The sequence below is a fragment of the Parus major genome, chromosome 20 (genome assembly GCF_001522545.3).
Source record: "Parus major isolate Abel chromosome 20, Parus_major1.1, whole genome shotgun sequence".
Lineage (NCBI taxonomy): Eukaryota > Metazoa > Chordata > Aves > Passeriformes > Paridae > Parus > Parus major.
The window spans coordinates 8,468,144-8,489,211 of record NC_031788.1 but is presented as its reverse complement, the minus strand read 5'-3'; the positions used below and the strand labels follow the sequence as shown (position 1 = coordinate 8,489,211).

Below are 21,068 nucleotides of genomic sequence, written 5' to 3'. Positions count from 1 at the left end.
GAGGGTGACTCAGATTCTGCACTGGAGGGTCGCAGTGGGGAAGACAGGGATGTGCTGTAATCAGCCTCAGATGTCTGCTGAGATTGCTTTGGACCTTGAGGAAAGCAGCTGATCCTGTCCATCAATCGGGTTATACTTTTTCTTGAAAAGCTGGCTTGTGGGGGACAGGAAAATGGGGTAGGGTTTGAGCAAAGCTATTTCTTCTGGAGCTAAGCCTGCCTGGGATTGAAAACAGATGGGACTTTCAGCGGGTTGTTTGTTGGTTTTGTGGGTTTGTTGGGGTTTTTTTTTCTTTTATTCGTGACATCAAGTCTGGAACGCTCACTGCTCAAATATCCCTGTGGGCAGCACCAGCTCTCTAAGGTCAGCTTAGAGCCAGTTTCAGCTTCCTAAATTTTCTCCCAGGCATCCTTGCTGAGCTGGCTGATGAAAAACCACACTGTACACGACCTTGGTGGCACACCTATTGTTAGGATTGCCTGAAACTTCCAACGATGCTCTGTCCTCTTGTGCTGTCAACCTGGAGAACAAGCTGGATCCTATTCCTTTTACAGCAAAATCCTTGGTTACATTCCAGCCCTATAAATGCTGTGGCTGGGAACAATCCAGGAATTAGGCCTTTGGTCCCTATTCTCCAATGATACAAGTAATTCCTATATTGCAATTATTAAGGAAGAATAAATCTTTAGGAAGAAAATCTTCCCTGTGAGGGTGGTCAGGCCCTGGCACAGGTTGCCCAGAGAAGCTGTGGCTGCCCCTGGATCCCTGGAAGTGTCCAAGGCCGGGTTGGATGGGGCTTGGAGCAGCCTGGGATAGTGGAAGGTGTCCCTGCCCATGGATGGGGTTGGAATGAAATGAGCTCTAAGATCCCTTCCAAGCCAAACCATTCCATGTATGATTCAAATATCCAAGCTCACACTCTCTCCCCCAGTCACAAGTAATAAAAACCCAGTCCCAGTTTAGGAAGACACTTCAGAAGAGCCAGACTTCAGTTTGTCCATCTCACCTCAAGAGTGGTACACTAAGAGTCAAAAAACAAAACTTCTTTGGATAAACAGCAGAGTTTTGCCGTTCACAGAAGGGAAGCAAATGGGGGCTGTTGGGAGTGTCACTGTGATGGACTCCAGCTGCCAGGAAAACACAGGAGGCTCCCTCCATCCCACATTCAGCACAGACTGCCTTGAGGGAAGGACATTACTGGGCTTGTTTGGATCCATCATCTTCCCCCACTGCAATTTCCAGATGTTTTGAGGCATGGGAGCACCTTCATCCTGGTAGCTCCCAGCAATAGCCGGCTGCCCCAGCTCTCAGCTTCATCCATTCATTTCCAGCACAGCTTTGGATGAGAGAGAAACTCAACCAGCACCCTCAGTTTAAGTCAGGGAGCAGATCTGACTCTATGCTCGAGGAAGCCCCAGACACAAACCCAGCAGAGCAGCTGCCTTCTGCTTCCAGCCCTCCTGCAGACTCCTCTCTCCTCCCATCATAAGGTCCTTGGAAGTAAAGGCCATCAGAAACACAGCTGGGGTCTTCCTATGCTCCAGAGGTTTAGGGGCAGGAGAAAACTTATGGAACACCAGCAGGAGGAGACCTCAGTGCTAACCAACCAAAACCAATACTCAGAACAGCTGTTTTCAAATGGACCCAGTGTAGTCTGGCAAATCTGGATGATACAAGAGCAGAAGCTTCATCCTACCCCTCTCTAAGTGCCTGCTGCTCTCCAGCCAGGGAGCACAGCGTGCAAACAAGGCTCATCTGTACTTACAGCTGCTCCAGGGAGTGCAGCCCGTGGAAGGCATGCTGCTGGATGCTCTGGATTTCATTTTTATAAAGGTAGCTTTCAAAAGGAGAGAAAGGAAACAGCATTAGGCCAACTGATCAGCAGCTGCGTTCTAAAAAGTCACAGAAATCAGCAATAACCCTCAACCCAAAGCAGAACTTGCTGCCTGTTTTCAAGGGCAATGTTTTATACCTCTGACACTGAATTCCAAACACACAGTACATCCCTGACTGGCAAATGTTAAAAGTGGGTTGTTAGATTTTAAAGAGGCTAAGAAATTATTGAGCTACCAACTCACAGGTATTTCAGGTTCTCCAGATCTTCAAAGGATCTTCTCACGATTTGTTTTATCTGGTTATTGTTCAGCAGCCTGTTCAAATCAAGAAGAAAAACACAGCTGGTGAAGTCAGCACGTGTGATATTTGTGACAATTCTGTTCTTGGATGCCCACTGAAAAATTCTGAGCCCAGGTGTCACAGAATTTAAGATTTAATGGGGTTAGCAAGTCAAAATTACGGTACTCATATCAGCCAAGGCAGTGAGAAGGCTTCTCACCCACAGAGTCCAAGTACTTCAAATATTGTAGTACTCAAAGTATTTTCCTTACCTTTTGCCACAGTTTTCACCACGAAGTGACTATTTTGTCCAGGAAAGGGATGAGGGGAAGAGAGACAGGCAGAAAGAAACAGTGAGGATTGAGATATTAAATCACTGTTGCCACTCTTGTACAATCACAATGGGTTTTGGAGGTTCCTGGTTGTGTTCAATGAGTGAGCAGGGGAGTGCAGGGCCAGTTTTTAGAAGTACAAATGCAGTTTAAAACACCAGTTCCCAGTGGAGTTACAGGAGCCATAAAACACTAATTTACTCTAATCACTTTGTAACTGATACCCGCAAATGAGAACGAAATAAATTCAACTTTGACTCCTGAGGCAGCTCAGAGACAACCTCTTTCAATCTCAGGAGCCTTGTGCTAGATTTTAATACAAAACCTCTGGACCACATGGCACTGGGAAGGCGTGTGTGACTTGTGTGTGCAGTTGCCATGACTCTGACTGCAGCTGGGGACCAGTGCCCAGGAACAGCCCAGCTCTGTACAGCCACGCTGTGCAGCAGTGTAACCACACAGCTGAGCCCTGCACAGCTCCCCTGCAGCCCCTGCCAAGCCAAACACTGAGAAAACACGATAAATCATTTATAAATAGCTCCCTAATACACAAAGTTTAGCTATTCCCTGTGGCTGCCCAGGGGTCTCTTGTGGTGTTGCCCCACTGATAAAGCCCAGAGCTGGTGGAGCTTTTACAGCTGAATAGCCCAGAGCAAGGAATTCACCAGCCACAGGAATTTTTAAAATTCCTCAATGGAGTTGTGAGCAGAGAAGGAATCTGTGACTGTGAACTGCAAAGATTTCTTTTTCAGGTGTTGCAGGGAAAACAGCAATTTTGTGCAAGCAGCCAGACCTTACAACGTTGTGTCACATTCAATACATGCACTGGATGTGCATTTTACAAGTTCATTTATTCCATAGTTCTGCTCCTCAGGAATGATCAGCCACCAGGCAGCAGGTGAGAAGACAATTCAGCACTTTCCCAGCAGTAAAATCCAGTCTTCTGCCCTGCTTTTCTGGAGAAAAAAGAGCAGCCAGCCTCTGTCATTACAAGCTAAGGTCTTTTCCTGGGCAAAAATAATTTGTGCAGGTAAAGGATGGAGAGAAAAGACAAAGAGATGGGGAGAAATAGTAAAAACCTTGTGGGAAAAGAAGACGAAGGTAAAATCAAACATCTCAGGGATGACAGAAGAGATAAAAGATGTCAGAAGCACACACATGTGATGGCAGCTTCACAAGATCTCTCCAGGCACCTGAGCCACACCAGCTTTCCACTAACTTTTTCTCAGGTGGAGAATCATGTGAGAAACTCAAGAGCAAACAACTTTGGAAGTCAGGTAATGAGGGGTTGGGAAAAGCCCTTCTTATCCTGGATTTGAGTATCCCCCCTGGATGAGCTGCCCTGATACCACGGGTGTGGGGGCCAGACTGCACAGGGCTGGGCACAGGCAGCCTGGAGAGGGTAAGGCAGAGACAGCTGGAAAGTTCCTGCACAGCTGGAAGCAATGGCTCCATACACACAGCTGAGGTCAAACAGCCCAGGCTCACTCATAAGGATGCAAAAATGATGTCAAGTCCTTGGAACACACGATCCCGCTCTGACAGCCAGCTATGCTGAGTGGAAATACCATCCCTGAGCATCAACCCAAAAGTTTATTTGATGACTGAACACCCAAGGGCTGGAAATAACTGCCTGAGAGCAGTGTGGGAGAGGGCTTTTGTCTATTTGCCCGCAGGACAAGGACAACACAGGCACCAGCAGTGCTTCCCTCCCCTCCTCTATCAGCTTTCATCTCTGGCCAGAGCAGGATGAAGGCAGCTTGCTCTCTGTTATCTGATCCTTGGCCCCACTTCTGAGCACACAATGGGTTCTGAGCACCTGCCCCACACCTGGCACTGGCCATTTGCCTCCCAGGGGACAGGTGACAGTGACCAGGTGAGCAGGGTCACACCAACAGCCTGAGCAGCCCCACGCAGCAGCACGGTCTGGAGCCCTTCACTGATCGTTATCTTTAATGCTCAGAGTTCAGACCAGGACTGATCTCCACTGGGATTTCAAATTGCATTATGTTGTCTGGCTGTGTTTTGGGGCTATTTAAAAGCGTTATCCAGCTCTGTTTTGTTGTCTTGGCTGTTTTGTACAGTTTGAGGCAGTGTAAGCACTGACCCAGCCAAATGAGATGAATCCTGGAAGTTCAGATGGCAAGCAGCACACAGGGCTCTTATCTCATCGTCTGATACTTAAAAATTTGTTCATTGCCTGATTTTAGAATAAAAACTGCATGGAAGAAGCCATCTCTGCTTCCTGTCTCAGGATTCCCCATTGTAATAGAAGGATAAGTCCTGGGAAACATTTGCAAGTGAGATAATGATGAAGTCCATAAAATAGACCACTTATTCCAAAATTCTGCTTTCAGAGAAATCCATGGACAAGGCAGCACATCTGGCTCCTAGAAAGACTTTGGATGGCTCCTGCACAGCCATCTGCTCCTTGACTCCTGTGCAATTCACCCAGGCAGAGAAGTGTGCAAGATCCTGGCATGGCCTGGCTATCAGTCCCAGCAGCTGCCCATAGCAAAAATCCCCAAATTCCTGCTGCCCTTAGAGGGCTGAAAGCTGAGATCCCAGATCTGCTGGGAGTAAATGCTCTGGAGGACAGAGGCTGGGAAGATAATTATCACTATCATTATCTTAAGCAGTCCCTGTAGTAAAACAGGCTAAATTAAAAGTATCAGAAGGAAGTTTCCTGTTGCCGCAACAGTTTCCTAGCAATAGGATGGGGCACTCCCCTTCATGCCCCATGAATTGGACTCCACACGAGTAAGAGAATACAATCACACAGTTTTTATTCCTGCAAAACCCTTCTGGGACGTTTGAGATGTACATGCACCATGAGATCTGGCCCAGATTCACAAAGAGAACGTTTTACATTCAGTTTTTAGGTTTTATGTCATGACTGCCTCTCCTTTCTCCTTCCCCACCCTCACTCCAGGTTGCCAGGCACAGGCTTAAGTTGCATTAAATGAGTCTTTTCTGTTTTGAAGAATGTATTAAATGATGTGACAGGACAGAATTCAGACTCAAACCATGTTCTCTTTCCTCTTTTCATTTGACAAACCACATGCTGCAGTCATTGTGACAAAACAGCTATTTTTTTCCTCACGCCATTAATAGAAATCATCACATAGTGCATTTAGAGGGGGAGAAAAAATGAGTTTTATGTTCAATCACACATTCCCCCTTGTTGAAAGAATGATCTGGAATAGCCATTTCCCATATTTAAGGGAGAAACTTCTGTTCTGAGATCCAAGCAGGCTCTGACATCCCCTCCTCGCTGGCAGGAACACATTTCTCAGGAGTTACTAGAGGGTAAATACAGAAACTCCACGTTACTGCTCTGGTCACCCTGATACTCTTCACCAGCAGCACCTAAAGCAGAGCTGCAGGGCTCACCAGGAGTGTTTTGCTCCCACCTGAGCAAAGAGAGAAGAAATATGATGTGAGCAGTGACAGGGCAGAGGGCCAGGCAGAGGAACCTGCAATGTCCCTGCAGAGTCCCTGCTCTCTTGCCTCAGGAAGAAGAAAACACACACTGGGCAGGTTTAGAAACTTTGGTCCCTGGGCTGGACATTCCTATGGATGGTGCTGGAGAGACCCAAGGAGCTGCCACCCTTTGGCTGTGGTTTGAAAATACAGCAATGAACCAAAGGGGTTAACAGGGCAGTGCTGACTCCTGTGGGAACACGTAAGGAGAAGCTTCTCAGAGGTGTCATCATCCATCCCCACCCAGAAATGACCTAAAGGAGCAAAAGCTGGAAGGCAGTGAGAGGCTGTGCCTCACCATGGGCACACAGTGTTTCCTCTCTCTCCCAGCACCTGCTCTGAGCTAATGCTGGCTTCAGCCACACAGCAAGTGATGGCAAACTGCAGCAAAACAGCTGTCCTGGAGCTGGGAGGGTTGTGGATGCCATACAAGAGGGGTTTTTTTACCTCACTCTCCCTTCTACCTTCTTCTTTCTCTCTTCTCTTCTCTTCTCTTCTCTTCTCTTCTCTTCTCTTCTCTTCTCTTCTCTTCTCTTCTCTTCTCTTCTCTTCTTTTTTTTTTTTATATTTTTTTTAATATCAAAGGTACACACTAAGAGTTAAAAATACACAGCTCCATCTGCACAGATGGGAGCAGAGCAGAGCCCACAGGAGGGGATGAGGAAATCTCAACCACTCTCTGATATGTTCAGCCCAAGAGAAGTTCTCCAGCTGCACACAGCCAACAAGGAGGTTCCCAGTGGTGCAGGATTTAGGGTATCTGCTCACTACCTGTGGTGCTGTACCAGGAGTCCCCAGCTGGAAGCAAACAGTGACTGCATCTCTTCCACAAACAGGGCTCCTGTTTTTCATGTTAAAGTAGTGTTCTGTGATTTATCAAATCTCCCACACCAGAGGAAGGCAGAGAGGATCCAGGGGAGGGTTTGAACTGTTGAACAGCCCCACTGGACATCCACACAGGCTCCTCTCCTCTGAGGCTCTCAACCATTTCCCTACATCCAGCACAGGCTACAAAGGTTTCCTTTTCAGGGTGGTTTATAAACTGTCAAACTTGGACACAGAACAGCCACCCTGCCCTAAAGGAGATGGAGAACAGAAGCTTCACCACAATCTTTTGCTCTTCCTCTACCATTAGCGGAAAATGCTCTTTTAAAAAACATTTATTTGCTTAAGGAAGATTTATTTAAATTCAATGGCAGAAAGCTGCAAGCTCAGAGCCCTGCACATGGAACCTGATCTATTCTATCCTTCAAACCTCTCACTTCAAACTTTCTGGACAAATTTTCCCAGGAAGTCTCCCAGGGATTTTAAAGGATTTATTCTCTTTATCACTTGAAAAGCTATCTAAGTCCTCAGGCAAAATTTACCATCTAAGAAACATCAGCAAATTCTTCAGCTCTTGTTAGTTTTGATGTGGGAATTGGACAAACCAAATTTCCTGGTGAGAAATCTGCTTCAGGAGTGTGAAGTCCAATGTTCTCTCAGTCAGTTATCAAGCTCCTCAGCCGTGGGAATTAACTGCTACAAGTGTGAGAAAAACTGAGTGTTCCAGTCTGCTGGCCAGACCAGGAAATACAACTAAGCATAAGTACTGTCTAAATGGAAAGGTTTCCTTGGCAAATCAGGTTGATTTTCAGAACCCAAACATACAAATGCAGTATTTTGTTAGAGCAGTGTTTCACCTGGTCCAGTATTCCAGCTCTGATGACGGCCATGGGACATTGTTTAGGGAAATCAGGGGTGTCTGCCCACCCCCTGTGAAAACACTTTGTTCTTGCTACCCTGGCATCCCAAATCACGAGATCAGGGGTACCAGGGGGTACATTCCTGCCTATTCCCTCTAGGATGTGCTCATGGACCTGCTGTCCTTGAGATCTCTGTCCAGGAGAGTGTGGAGACAGAAAGGAAAAAGAACTGGAGAAAATGATGGAGCACAAACAGGTGTTAGAGAGAGCCAGGTCTTCCCCTCAGTCAGGCCCTGTCTGAATCTACCTCTATGCAGAAGACAGAAGCAAAAGTCCTGCCCAGGTCAGAGACCTGCCCAGTCCAGGGTGCTGTCAGGGCAGGAACTGGGAGCCCTTACAAAGCTCAGCAGGTTGGCTGGAGCATCTCTCCCAGTGAAGCCCTGCCAGCATCCTCGCTTCCCCCAGGGCTCTGCTGAAACTCTCCTGGTGGTCCTGGGAGCTGCTGCCAAACATCTGCCTGCATCACAGCGAGGTGACATCATCTGGAACCCTTTGTTCCCTGACTCAGGAGAGCTCCAGGGGTGGAAGAGCAGGGCTGGAGATCAAGAGGCCTCAGCAGAGCTTTGTGATAAGACAAAACCCTGCAGACTTGTCCTCTATTATCTCTATAGATATTTTTTTCTCATTTCTCACCATATCTGACCCTATCTCAAATGATGGAAATCCATCCAAAGCATCCTTTCTTCTCTATTATTTTTGGCAATTTAAGTACCCCACGGTCCTGTTTGAGAGACTAACCTGGGCTGTTCTGGATGAACAGCACCAGTGGCAATAAAGTTTTTGAGCAGCCCACTTGATGACAACCTGTGCTGGGCCACAGCCAGGGTACCCTGCAGCATCCTGCATCATGGCTTGGCCACTCAGTCCCACACACAGAGTGAACCAATCTTTGGCAAATGCTGATTTTTCAAAGATAACACTTCAGCAGGTCTCAATAATAAAGTCCTGCTGTAATCCCACTTTTCCAACAACTACTCAGAGGTGACTGAATGCCTCATTGCCCAGGTTTGCCTTCCTTCAGCTCCACAGGATCAGACACTTCAGATCACTCAAGGCCAGACAGAAAAAAGCTACCTAAACTTTCTGTTTCCATTTGGGACCATGCATGTATGAACATCTGTCAGGTTCCCAAAGGAGCTGTTTGCCTCACTGAGGAATTCCAGCTTGGACCTGGAAATCCTACTGCTGTTAGCACCATGTCACAGCTCAGATAATTAGATCTGGGTCTCAAGAGCCCAAGCGCATCCAGCACAGTGCTGTGCTGACACAGCTTCTGGTTCTGATTTGGGAGCTGCTGTGTGTGCAGCCCCTTGGCTGAGGGGTGCAGATGCACTCAGATCTGTCTCCAAACCCTCAGCCCAGCAGCAGCCAGAATGAGCAGAGGCTCCCAAGAGTGAGGAGCTGCTAGTGCAGCAGCCTGTACAGTGATGTGGGAGTGGGATACGAGGCTGGAGGGGCAGCTTTCTACCCCCATTCCTACCTGGAGTAGGGTGGATGTAGGCATCTCTTTTAGGGCAAGGCTTAGGGTAAGATGGAATTTGAAGGATGCTCAGTCAAAGTCACATAGAGCAACAGATGAGGTTCATGCTTTAGAGAAGACCATGGAAAGGAAGAATTTTAATTCATCCCTCCACTGTCTTGATCCCAGGTGAGAATTTCCTTTATGGGCTACTCTAAAGCCATACCTGCTCAAACATCCTCAGTCAGTGCTAGAGGTCATCATATTTTATTTTTAAAAAGAGGGGTTAATTGTGAAAAATGAAAGTTATTAAACTCCACATTAAAATAAAAAAAAGGTAAGAAACATGACACAGGTGGAACAGAGGGAATTTTAAAGCTTTGGCTGGATATGCACAACTTGACTGAAATAAATAAAAGCCCAAGGCCACCTTTAAGCCATCTTAGGGGACAGCACTAACACAAGTAATAAGTGGATACCCTTGGGGTGTAACTTACAGTGTGTTGAGGTTCTTCAGTCTTCTGAAGGCTCCAGGTTGTATCTCCTTGATGTGGTTGAAGCGTAAATCTCTAAAAGCAGAGGATATAATCATTAGACCAGGGAAGGGAGTGGACAAGGAGTGGGGACAATGGTTGGGGTCTGCTCTTGTCTGCAAAGTCAGACAGTAGCTGGGACAAGCCTACAGTCAGAAAACTCTTTATTCTAATTTCATAGAAAACCAGACACTAAAAGGACTCAAGGGATCATTGCCATGAGCTCCAGAGAAAAACCTGCAGCAAAACACACCAAGTTCACACACAATTACTCCTGCATCTCATCCTGATTTGTAGAGGAACTCACATCATCACATGGACCCATAGTTTAGCTCCTTACTAAAACTATCTTTGCCCTAAAATGGTTAAATCTGCTCAAATAACCTCACATAATAAGAATTTCCCATTTTGCTCAGCAATGCTCCAAGACTTACAACAGCTTATCGCTGCCTGCATTTCAAATCTGTGCCAACTTCAATTAGAATTACTGGAGTCCAGGGGATTCTGGCAAATTTCAAGGGCTGCCCATGGAACTGCATCAGCTTGGAACCCAAAAACATGGGGTTTGGATTGCTAATGGGATAATGAAATAAGAGCTAAGTGCTTTAACCTGGTTAAACAAGGAGAAACACTTCTCTAGGGAGCGTGCATTGATTTGGCACCTTGCGTGGCCCAGTGCATTATAACAAATCACAAAAGGCTGACAAACAGATTGCTGCAGGTTTCTGTCCAAAGCACACAATGAAGGGGATTTTTTTCTCCTGCACCACTTGATCTATCACATTTAGGGAATACTACACTATTTTTTCAGTTTAAGGCAGCCTTTTAAGGGCATTTGCTTTAAGAGCTAAAAAAGCACGAGTTGCCCATTCTGGTGGTAAAGTCACACTTGGAGGCAGAGTTTAAAACAAGGATTCTACAAATGGGTGCAAATTCAGCAATTGTTCTGAGGCAGGCATCAACAGGAATTGTAGCATTTATAAAATTCAAATTTGAAAGAGGTGCAGTCATTGCAGGAAACCCCAAATGGAATTTGAGGACCCCAGGGGGCTGAAACAGCTTGGAGCAAGAGGAAGAGGCTGCACATTGAGTAAAGCTGGTTTGATTTTAAGGTCATGGAATCATAGAATCACAGTTTGGCTTGAGTTGGAAGAGTTTTTAAAGTTCATCTCATCCTGCCCCCCTGCCATGGGCAGGGACGCCTTCCACTACCCCAGGCTGCTCAAGCCCCATCCAACCTGGCCTTGGACACTTCCAGGGATGAGGCAGCTTCTCTGGGTAACCTGTGCCAGAGCCTCAACACCCTCTGAGTAAAAGAATTCTGCCTAATATCTAATGTAAACCTGACTTCTTTCCATTGCCCCAAGATGCAATATCTCTTTAGCTTAACGGTTTGTAAAAGGTAGTCATTCTTTGCTAAAAATTTCATAATAAACTTACTTTTGAGGCAGATAATGCAAGGCAGTTTTACTTAAACTATACTGAAATATCAGATCTCTGCCTTGTTACCCCTTTGTTATCACTGGATGCAACAGCACATGGGCCAGTGGAAGTTTTTTTTTTTGTTGTGGTTTTTTTTCCTTTAACTTTTCCACTTTGACCAAAGGATTCAAAAGTGTAATATAGAAAGAAATCTTTCACCTCTCTCAGTGGTAAATATTGCACAGAGAAGAATTAGAGCACAGAAAGAAACACAGCTTCACAATATTTAAAAACCCCAATATCTCTAATTGCAATTCACCTCCTCTGTTTGTCCACTGCAAGCTGCAGTCCCAAAGCATCACCTCTGACATTTTTAGGTGAGTTTGGCTTAGCTTGCATTCCTTCAAATGTGCATTTCTTTCCCCTCTTCTCAGAGGGAGTTCCATATCCTTCTTCCCCGACAATGTGAATTTGAGGGTACCTTGGTGGATTTTTCGAGGCAATGGCAGCCACCATAAAGCCAAACACAATTAAACACTGGCAGTAGTGACAGCACAGCCTCTTCTGCTGCCTCTTCTCCCCAGCCTCGTCAAAAGGAAACGAGGAAGGACTAGAGCAGGAAAAAAGGTGAAGAAATGCAAACTTGATTTATACCCAAAATGCACAAACACCAACCCTGCTGCCCCAGGGGGTTGTAGAGGACCCTGTAATTAGTCCAGGCAGCTGGCTGCAGGTAATGGGAACATTACAAATACATGGGAGGAACACACAGGGGTCAGGGCTGGAGCTGATGATGCTCAGGGAAGGCAGCAGGGAACAAGCAGTGAAGTGTAAAATCCAACTTCAGGTCACAGGCTGCAGGTGGAGACAGAAAGCCTCTGAGCATTTTAATGAACCAAGACAACTGCAGTCCTTTAAACTACACAGAACTAAAGTTCTTTTTAAACTACACCACCCCCAAGGAGCATGTAATGAAGCTTTTTTAATTTTAATGAAATATTTTAATTTTTCTTCTGTTTTCTGTTCCAGGTAAGACCTTTAGATGATTCTCTGGACCCCAGCTGTCTTTCAGTCCTTGCAAAGTTCTTTTTGGTTTGCTCTCCATCACAAAGGCAACAGCTTTCCCCACAGACAAAAATGGAGCAGAAACACTGCATCTCTTCTCTGAGCACTTCATTTCAAGAAATTATGTGAAATAACTGGAGAGAATCCAAAAGAAAGCAAAGGGAATGATATGAAGTCTAGAAAACATGACAATGAAAAGAACTGAATTTGCTTCTTTAACCATAGATACAATAACTGTGGCAGGAAATTGCTACAAATAGAAAGGGCAAATTGTCACTGGCTGAAACTGAAGCCAGGGTGAAGACAGGGGTGTTGTTTGGTTTTTTTTAATATCTCAATTAGCAAGGCTCATAAAACACCCAGTGGACTTCAGGAGGGACAGGCATTAGCCACACATGGTTTAGGTAGGTGGATCCTGCCCTGGAGGATGGACCAGGCTCTTCTGCTCCCTGTACCCAGACAGCATTAAAAGGTACCAGTGTTGATGTCCCTGTGCAGCAAAGAAATGGGCATGCAGAGGAACTTACATATTCCAAAACCCAAATACTTTGGCTCATCTGTAGCGTTTTTACTCCTGACCTTGCCTTAGCAAGGGCTGCACTGGGAATTCCCTGCCTTGCATGTGTTTGATTGAGAACATTCCCGACAGAGTTTGTCTCCTCTCACGCAGAAATGCTTGTTCCTCTCTATTCCCAGGGCACTCAGTCTGGAAATTCACGTTTCTTTTCAGGAACAAATGTGTTTTTCACAGGGACTGGCCACGGAGCCTCTCCCAGGGCAGCCGCTCCCAGCTGCCCGTGCCCAGCAGCTGGGCTCCCTCCCTCCTGCCAGCTTCTTCCCACCTGGGAATCCGAAAAATGGGGGGAAAAAATAACCCCTTGTTATTTAACTCTCCCCCATGATTTCAAGGATGGCAGTCTGGGTTTACAAATGACCTTCCCACAAGGAACAGCTGCTGCTGAAGGATTCTGGATCCTCTTCCACCTTCACACAGAGAGCAGGCCTGGGGCAGCAGCATCACCCAACACAGATCCCTCTGCTCAGAGCCTGTCTGGCTGGTTCAGCTTAAAATCTCACCAAACCCTCGTGCTCTGACAGGAAAGTGAGCTGGAATATGTGGATAATCCAGGATCTGCTGCAGAAATAAGTCACCTTCTCTGAATCTGGGAATTATTAACAGAGGCTACAAAGAATGCCAGAATTTGCACATGGATGGGGAAATGGGTTTGTACAGAATGGCACTCGAATCTGTCTGAGCCTCTCAGCTGCTATCAGAACAATCATCCCTGCAAGCCTTGTGTTAAATAATTATCAGTGATTAGCATATAAAGCAATCAGTGGATTTTACAAGAAACTTCCGCTTCTGTTTAATCTATTTAGGCTTTCACAGACTCATGTATTACTATGTTAACTAAGCAGATAATTACTACAAGAGGCATTTTACTGCAGTTCTGTGGAAATTGCTGGGTTTGTTTCATTGAAGAACCCTTTGTGTTCCCAAAGCTGTGCACAGCAGTGATGCTGATGGTTCTGCTCAGAACTGGTTGGGAAGTGGCAGCCACACGATCACTACCAACAGTGACACCGAGAGTGAAGGTGCTTTTACAGAGATGCTGAAGTTCCTCCCAGTGTTTCCTGAGGAAGGGAGGGCATGAAAGACATCCTAAACACATCCTAAAAATATCCTATAATTCAAGTTTCCATTATACAAGAAGAGCCAGGACATTTATCAGAAAGATGCTCATTCCTCACATTTATCTGCACAACATCAGAGTCAGCTCTGCAGGTTCCCCAGTCCTGCCAAACCACTCCAGTCCTGGCAGGAAGGGAAAACTGCCTTGCTGAGATGGAAATGAAGCCTTCCAGACTCACTGTCATCAGTTCCCCAACTCAGGAATGTCCCTGTCCCACACGAGTCCCCAAATGGCTTTAATAAATGACAGCCTTCATCCCAGAACCCCTTACATGGACAGCTGAGCCCTGCCAGCCCTGCGAGGCAGATGAGGAGACCATGGGGAGGCTCAGGGCTGGGGATTTTCCAAGTCCTGGCTATTTTGGGCCTTACCAGTTTAAGACATCGAGATTTGACTGTTCAAAGACTGAAGATGAAGGAAAATATGTTGAGCATGGAGATACAAGGCAATGAAATGATGGGATCACGGTTGAAAGAGTGGAGAGCGAGCAGCTGCAGGGAGCCTCACTCTGCAGAACAGGCCGTGGTTCCCTGCTGCACTGCCACACCACTTATTTTGAAGATTCAGGAACACTAGATTTTAATTAAGAAATTACCACAGGCATTCCTGAACCCAGCTTTTTAAGATTTCAGCTCCCACAGACAGGAGTCAGATTTTCAAAAGGGCTCCCTCTGCGTCAGCTGGGGCAGGAACTTGTCCATAATCCAGCAGCCAATAAAACCAGTATAAACCCATAAACCAGTGCACCAAGCTGGTTTGATCTCACTTCTCCTGTCCACGTAAGCTGGTGGGAATGATACACCAGAAAGGCAGTGCCAGGGCAGGAGGGATCAGCTGGTGCCTCATTCCTGGTGGAATAATTTCAGACACCACCTGGCATCCCTTTAGCTCTTTCCAGGAAAGATAGGAACAAGGAATACCTCCAAAACATAGTTTTGGTACTGAACATGTATTCAAGTAGGCAGATTACATAAAAAAGATGCTGAATTCATCCATGTCAGATAATTTGAGCTATTACTTATTAGCAGTGGGATGAAGATTAGGGTCTGATCCTACCCAAGGTATCTGGGTCTATTCTTGGGCATCCATGGCAGCATGACTCCCTTAACCTAATGCATCCTTTGTACCATCTATCCAAGATACTGCCTACATCAGAGGAAGAAAAAATTCTCTCCTCCTGAAGTTTTTTCTGGCCCTGATTCCGAGGAAGTAAAATAAACACTTTTATATTGGGTCATATGTAGTTTAAGTGTCAGTCTTCCATTTTTTTAAGAGCATGATCATTAAAGTTTTTACCCAGAATACACACACTTTAACTAAAAAATACTGACTTCTCCTTAAAGAGCACAGGAAAGAGTCCTGGTATCCCTCTGGGGAGAGGGATGAGATGAGGGCAACAAAAATACAAATACTCAAGTGGGAGCCAGATGCTGAACTGGGAAGTTCAGTGAAAGCAGGATTTTAAACACCTAAGGTAGCTACGATCACAAGACTTAGGATGCTTCCATCAAAAGATGCTGGAACCTTTCTAGAAGGAAAATATATTTGAAATGCCTCCCTTCCCAATTTTCCTGCCAGTGAAGAGACTTCTAAAAATAGAACATAAACTTCTTGGTCACCTCTAGAAGGTTTAATAAGGATTAAATACTACAGTGAAAGAAGTCAGAAAGAGATTCTACCTGGCACATGCAGAATGTGTGGGTGTGCATTTAATGGCTGCATATAAGATTATCACACAGAGAGGAAATGAGTAATCCCTTCTTCAACCCAAAACACACGACAGAGACCACAAACACCGCAGCATTTCCAAGAACTCATTTGCTTGGTAAACCTTTCCCCAACAAATGTATAAAATTCCTTCTCAAAACGTGAGAGCTCATTAATAGACTGAGAGAGCTACACCCTCTCCTACTCCAGCCTTCCTCCTGCGGGAGGAAGAGAGGAACTGAGCAGGCACCAAAAGCAGCCCAATGAGGAAGGGAAACAAAACTTGTCAAGCTGGCCATGCTTACACTGCCCAATTAGCAACCAGGTCTGTGAACAACTGGGTCACTTTCAGTTCATGCCAGCGATGTGTTCAGATCCCGGATCCTGCCCTGAGCCCTCAGCTATGTTTCTCCAGCAGTACTCGTTCATTACGTGCCCTGCATAATGCAGAAAGAAGAATAACCCATGGATAATTGGATTGCAATCCATTAGCTGCCAGCCAGAGGGGAACTTCTTTCCATGGATTTCTTCTACCCATGCCCACACTTTTTGAAGCTTATTGTTTTAAATGTCACACTGCAGAACAAATGGCTGTGAAGGTTAAAGACCTATTGAAATTTTCAGAGTGTATGTTCCACAGCTGTTCCCTTCCTTGGGCTGCTGGCTGGAAGAAGTGCCTGAATCCCAGAGGTAACCAGCAGATCACATCTGGATAATCATGTTCCAATTGAACAGACACAAGCCAAAATACATTTGCAGTTCTACACGGTGAATTTTTATGGCTTATCTGTACACGTGGTCATTCCTGCCATCCCAGTCCCTGCTCAGGATAAAGCAAGCAGACTCCATTACCAAAGATAAATAGTCTACTGCTAAAACCAGACTTTGGGCCAGATCCTCAGCTGTACCCAGCTGGGATTGGGAAGGGAGGAGGGAAATGGCGACCCAAGAGGAGCCAGTAACAGCTCATCAATCCTGGAGCTGGTTTCATGCCAATCCCAGCATCGCTCAGGGAAGGCGATGGGCGGCTCCTGCTGCCAGCTGGCTGCAGCCCTAGGGGCCATCTGCCAATGGGGAAGCACAGCCTATGCCAGCTAGGAGACTTCCCCACTCTTCCAGGATTCTTAGAGAGGGTGGCATGGAGTCGTGGAGGTCAGAAAGTCCCAAACTCCCAACTTCAAAGCAAACTCCATCTGGAAACTGCAGCTGTTCTTCGAGGGAACCGAGCTGGAGCCTGGGATCCGCGTCTGGAGCTGCAGTCACAGGCTCAGTCCTGTTCACACCAAAGATTAACCATGGAAAATATCCCAATCCCACATTTTCTGCTCAGAATAACTCCGTGATCAAGACTATTCTTGCTATAATTCCAAATGTTCAGTCTGACACAAGGGTTCTCCCAGGAGAAACACTAACATACCAAAAAAGCTGGAGAAGTCAGGGCTTGGTTAAGAAGCATTCCTTGATCTTCCACAATTCAAAGAAAGTTTAATTATTCAAATGCTATTTATAACAGATATAAATGGGATGCTGGCAGGGAAATGCATTTGCATACATTAGATCTTCAAGATAGCCTGACAGTCAGGATTTTTCCTTGCCACACAAAGGCCCATGATCTGCCAACACAGAGCACTCACCAGGCTCATCTGTCTTTATGTCTATGAGGATCTCTGACCATCAATATGTGGTTCACTTAAAATTATGCAGACAGTGGTAAAAGAGCATAAAATGGATAAATCACCTTAAAAAATACTGGTTCATGAAGAGTCATCTTCCTTTGCAATACTGCAATTTTTATATCTCACACCTACACTATTTCTTTAATGTTTTAAAAGCCAATTTACGACTCAAGGTGGTGCAGAGAGTGAAGTGTGCTGCTACCACAGGAAACTTGGAACCACACCACCCCATAACTGGGAAAGAGTTGGTGACACAGTAAACTTCCCCCCTCTGCACTCGAAGGATATCTAGCAGAAACACACTCATGCTCCACTGTGACAGCAAACGTTGCCTTATTTCAAACAGAGGAAAAGGAATTAAGCTTCAGTGATCTCAGAAATACTTCAGTTCAGCCAATGGAATAAACCTTTCCCTCAATAAAATCTAGGTTTAAACAAGGAGGAACATGTCACTTTGCTAAAATCAGTGTCAGGGTATTTTAAATATTTTAATATCTCAAGATGCAGGGGAATAAGGGGAAGAAAAAGGCTGGTAACGAGTGTGAAGAGTCAGATGCTGCAAGTTACTGTAAGAGCACATAAGCACTGCCCAGTGAGCGAGTACTGAGCAGGGTCATACTGAAAATAATCATTCCAGCACCAGCCCAGGCAGAGAGAGAGAGCTTTGGCAGTCGTAGCAAGTGCAGATCCCATCCTGTGGGCCACCAGTGCAAGAACCTCTGTGGTCTCCACCCACCAAAGCAGCCCTGGATGGCAGCAGCCCAACACCAGCATCCTGCCCACAGCATGTTCCTCTGGCTGCCAGCAGAGAAAGTGCATTAGCAACATTAGTGAGATGCTATTGGGAGAAATGCTGGTATGGATGTGCCAGCTGAGATAAAATTGAGTTTGTTATCAGCAAAGGGAAAAGCTGCTCAAACTCGTGTTGGAGAAGTTTTGTAGCTGGCAGCAGTTTGAGGAGGATGAGTTTGAAGATTCATTTCTGACAAGTCTTTCCAGCTATTTACAAAAAAAGGTCATCCAAGACAAGGGATCAGATAAGAGTAGCACGAAAGGAAGGGTTTTGTCACATGTCACTGCATCTTAAAGCCACCTTTAAACTCAGGATTAGTTTAGAATCACAGGGAAGTTCTCTTCTGCACCTATCAGTACGAGCTCTTCAGGGGTCTCCAAGTTTTCAATGTCCTTTTCCTCCACCTTCCCCGTTTGAATGGACTCAGCCACCAGCTCCTTCACCTTCTTATTTCTCACGGAATCTGTGAGTTACCACAGTTGTTACTTTCCAAATAAGCCTTAACTTTGGTTTCAATAGTTCAAGTAGAAAGTGGAAAACCAGTACTTAAAAATTCAGTACAGAAATGGTGTTGTATATATAAGGAAAGTGTTCATGTCACTGGAGACAAAAGCCTGAGCTGCTCTATTTCCTCTCCCCGCTACACCCATATACAAAGCTTCTAAAATGCAAACTGTGTTCCTTTCCATAAGCTCAGTTTAACATTTTTGACCTTTAATTCCCCAAAACTGTCTTCCAGCGCTTGCCCTGGAATTACTCTCATTAAATTTTTCAATTCCCTTGATTGTCCCATTAACAATTAACTGATGCCAAAAGAAGAAGTTTCTGTTTCGTGTTTTAAAAGCACAGAACAGTTCTCGAGGCAGATAATTCTGTGGGAAAATAAAAAGAGGATAAAAGTATGCCTTTGGCCTTGACTTATTTTTAAAAATTTTTTTTTCTCTTCTTTCTGAAGACCATGCAGGTAAGAAAGGCAGGAAAATGAAGTGGCTACTCACAGAATGTTTGTCTGGGGTGGGACCTCGGGGATGGTTTCCAGCATCAGATGCATGCATCTCACTGTAGTCCTGAAACACAGGCAGCGGCTGGGGCACGAGCAGGAGAAACCAGGCAGGAGGAGAAAATACAAAAAGCCTCCAAGAGCTGAAGGTTTGATCAGCATGGTGTTTGCTGGAGTGTATTTGCCTCAATTCTGAGCTGCAGGGAGCTGACAAAAAAAGTTTCCCAGCCCCGAGGTCCAGGAGGAGGGGACTCATCAGCATGTGTTTGCAATTAAATTAAAGCAGTTTGACAGTCCAACCACCCACCCTCTTGCCATTCTGCACATCACTGGAGATCACACTGTCCCCACCCCTTTCCAGTTGTGGCGCTGAAATACAAATTCTTCATTTTGATCTATTTTTGCCTTGTTGCTTCTTTTAAACTGCAAGTTAACTCCTCACCTTCTCCTCAGGAATCTGTCTGAAGGCACAATGCACCTCCATGGACAGCAACCAAAAAATGACCCCGTGCTTCCAGGGCTGAGCTGGGATGCAAAGATCCAGGGACAAGGTTTTTATGTCAAGTTTTTTTGCCCTAGCACACTCTGCAAACTAAAGAGTCTTATCTAACAGCCTGACAAATGTATTGTGCTGTAAGACTTTCAGGATAGAGGCAGTCTCTTGTTAAGTGTAGTTACAACATCAAGCAAAAATATGCCTCCAACCATTGAGTGGGCAAGGGATGTAACAGAGAAGGGATTTTAAAACAGAGATCACTAACAGAGATAAATAACCTGCAAACAAAACCAAAACCCCACCCTGGAATCTGTAAAGTTTCTTAGGCAGAATAAAAGCTGATTCATTTCAAAGGTCTTTGACCAAGTATAATTTCTTTCAACAAGGATGTCATTTGGAAAAACATCAGGGTTTTTTTGAGAAATTCAAGGCAACTGAGGGGTAAAGAGGGGAAAAACCCCTGTGAAATCAATGGAATTTGAACTTTAGGAAATACAGTCCTCCATTTCTTTCTCCCCACTGGATGATAAAATTGAGATGCAAAAGGCATTATTTCTTTCCAGTTGAATTAATCACCTTTATAGAGAAGCTACAGTGAAGCCAGATTATCTTTTATGTTTCAAGCTATTACTACCCAAGATGCTGAATGGATGGGCTGAGCACGAGGGAGGCTCACACACCTTGGGATATAAATATACTTGAGGAATGTCCAGCACAGCACCATCCCACACAACCTGGCAGGTCAAATGAAAGCTTCCCCAAACCTGCCCATCTGCTTTGTACTGTGCACTACAAAATAATTAACGTGGCAAAGAAGACAAGAATGACATTTAAACCTTCCTGGTTCAGATTCTCTGTCACTTGAGCATTTGGGAAGAGCAGTGGGTTTGGGGTTTCACTTAAAATTTCATGCCATGGAAGGTAAAACGTGTGTTCTTTTGTCCAGCTATGAAAGAGAATTATCCTGCAGGCTTTCTGCACTTATTCCTCAGGCAATCAGCTGTTTGTTTGCCCCACCATCACTTGGAAATCCAAGCAAGTTCACTGAACTCATGGTTTTGGGCAGAGAGTCCTCTAGCGGCCACCCACCCCAACCCAGCCAAGCCTGCTCACAAAAACCGGCTGTAAAAAGCCAAATTACCATCTTGAGCCTTCACACAACAAACTGGCAGCTGAAATCAGACTGCTCTGCTGACTAAGCCAGGTTTTAACTCCCCTGAGGCACTAAGTGAATTAGAAGCATGTCCTCCATGTGCACCAGGCAAGGATGGTTACGTGAAAATCTTCCTGCAATTCTCCTCCAGGCTCATTGTCCCCCATGTCAGCTCCTCCCAAAGCACCCTGGGCTCTGCTGGGACTGAGCTGTTCTGCAGAGCAGGGAAGATGAACAAAAACGCTCTCTGCAGACCATGTCTCAGTTATTTTGGAGCCACCATTTCCCCCAGCACATCTGGCCACTCTGCAAGCACGAGGAGTTTGCTTTCTGCCTCTGTGGTGCATAAATTGAGTTCTAAACTAACCCTCTGCATCAACAACAAAAAAATCCCT

At 45.5% G+C, this 21,068-nt stretch overlaps 1 protein-coding gene across 1 annotated transcript in view; it reads right to left on the bottom strand.

Annotated features, from left to right (window-relative positions):
* The window catches only part of LOC107213071 (peroxidasin homolog), a 43,524-nt gene extending 24,220 nt beyond the window's left edge, over positions 1–19,304 (bottom strand). The window contains exons 1-4 of the mRNA XM_015647101.3: positions 19,023–19,304; positions 9,632–9,703; positions 2,079–2,150; positions 1,766–1,837 (exon numbers count right to left, since the gene is read on the bottom strand). Of these exons, the coding sequence (XP_015502587.1) occupies positions 1,766–1,837; positions 2,079–2,150; positions 9,632–9,703; positions 19,023–19,186 (380 nt within the window). The 5' untranslated portion in view covers positions 19,187–19,304. The remainder of the gene's footprint in view (positions 1–1,765; positions 1,838–2,078; positions 2,151–9,631; positions 9,704–19,022) is intronic.
* Between the last annotated feature and the right edge of the window lie 1,764 nt (positions 19,305–21,068).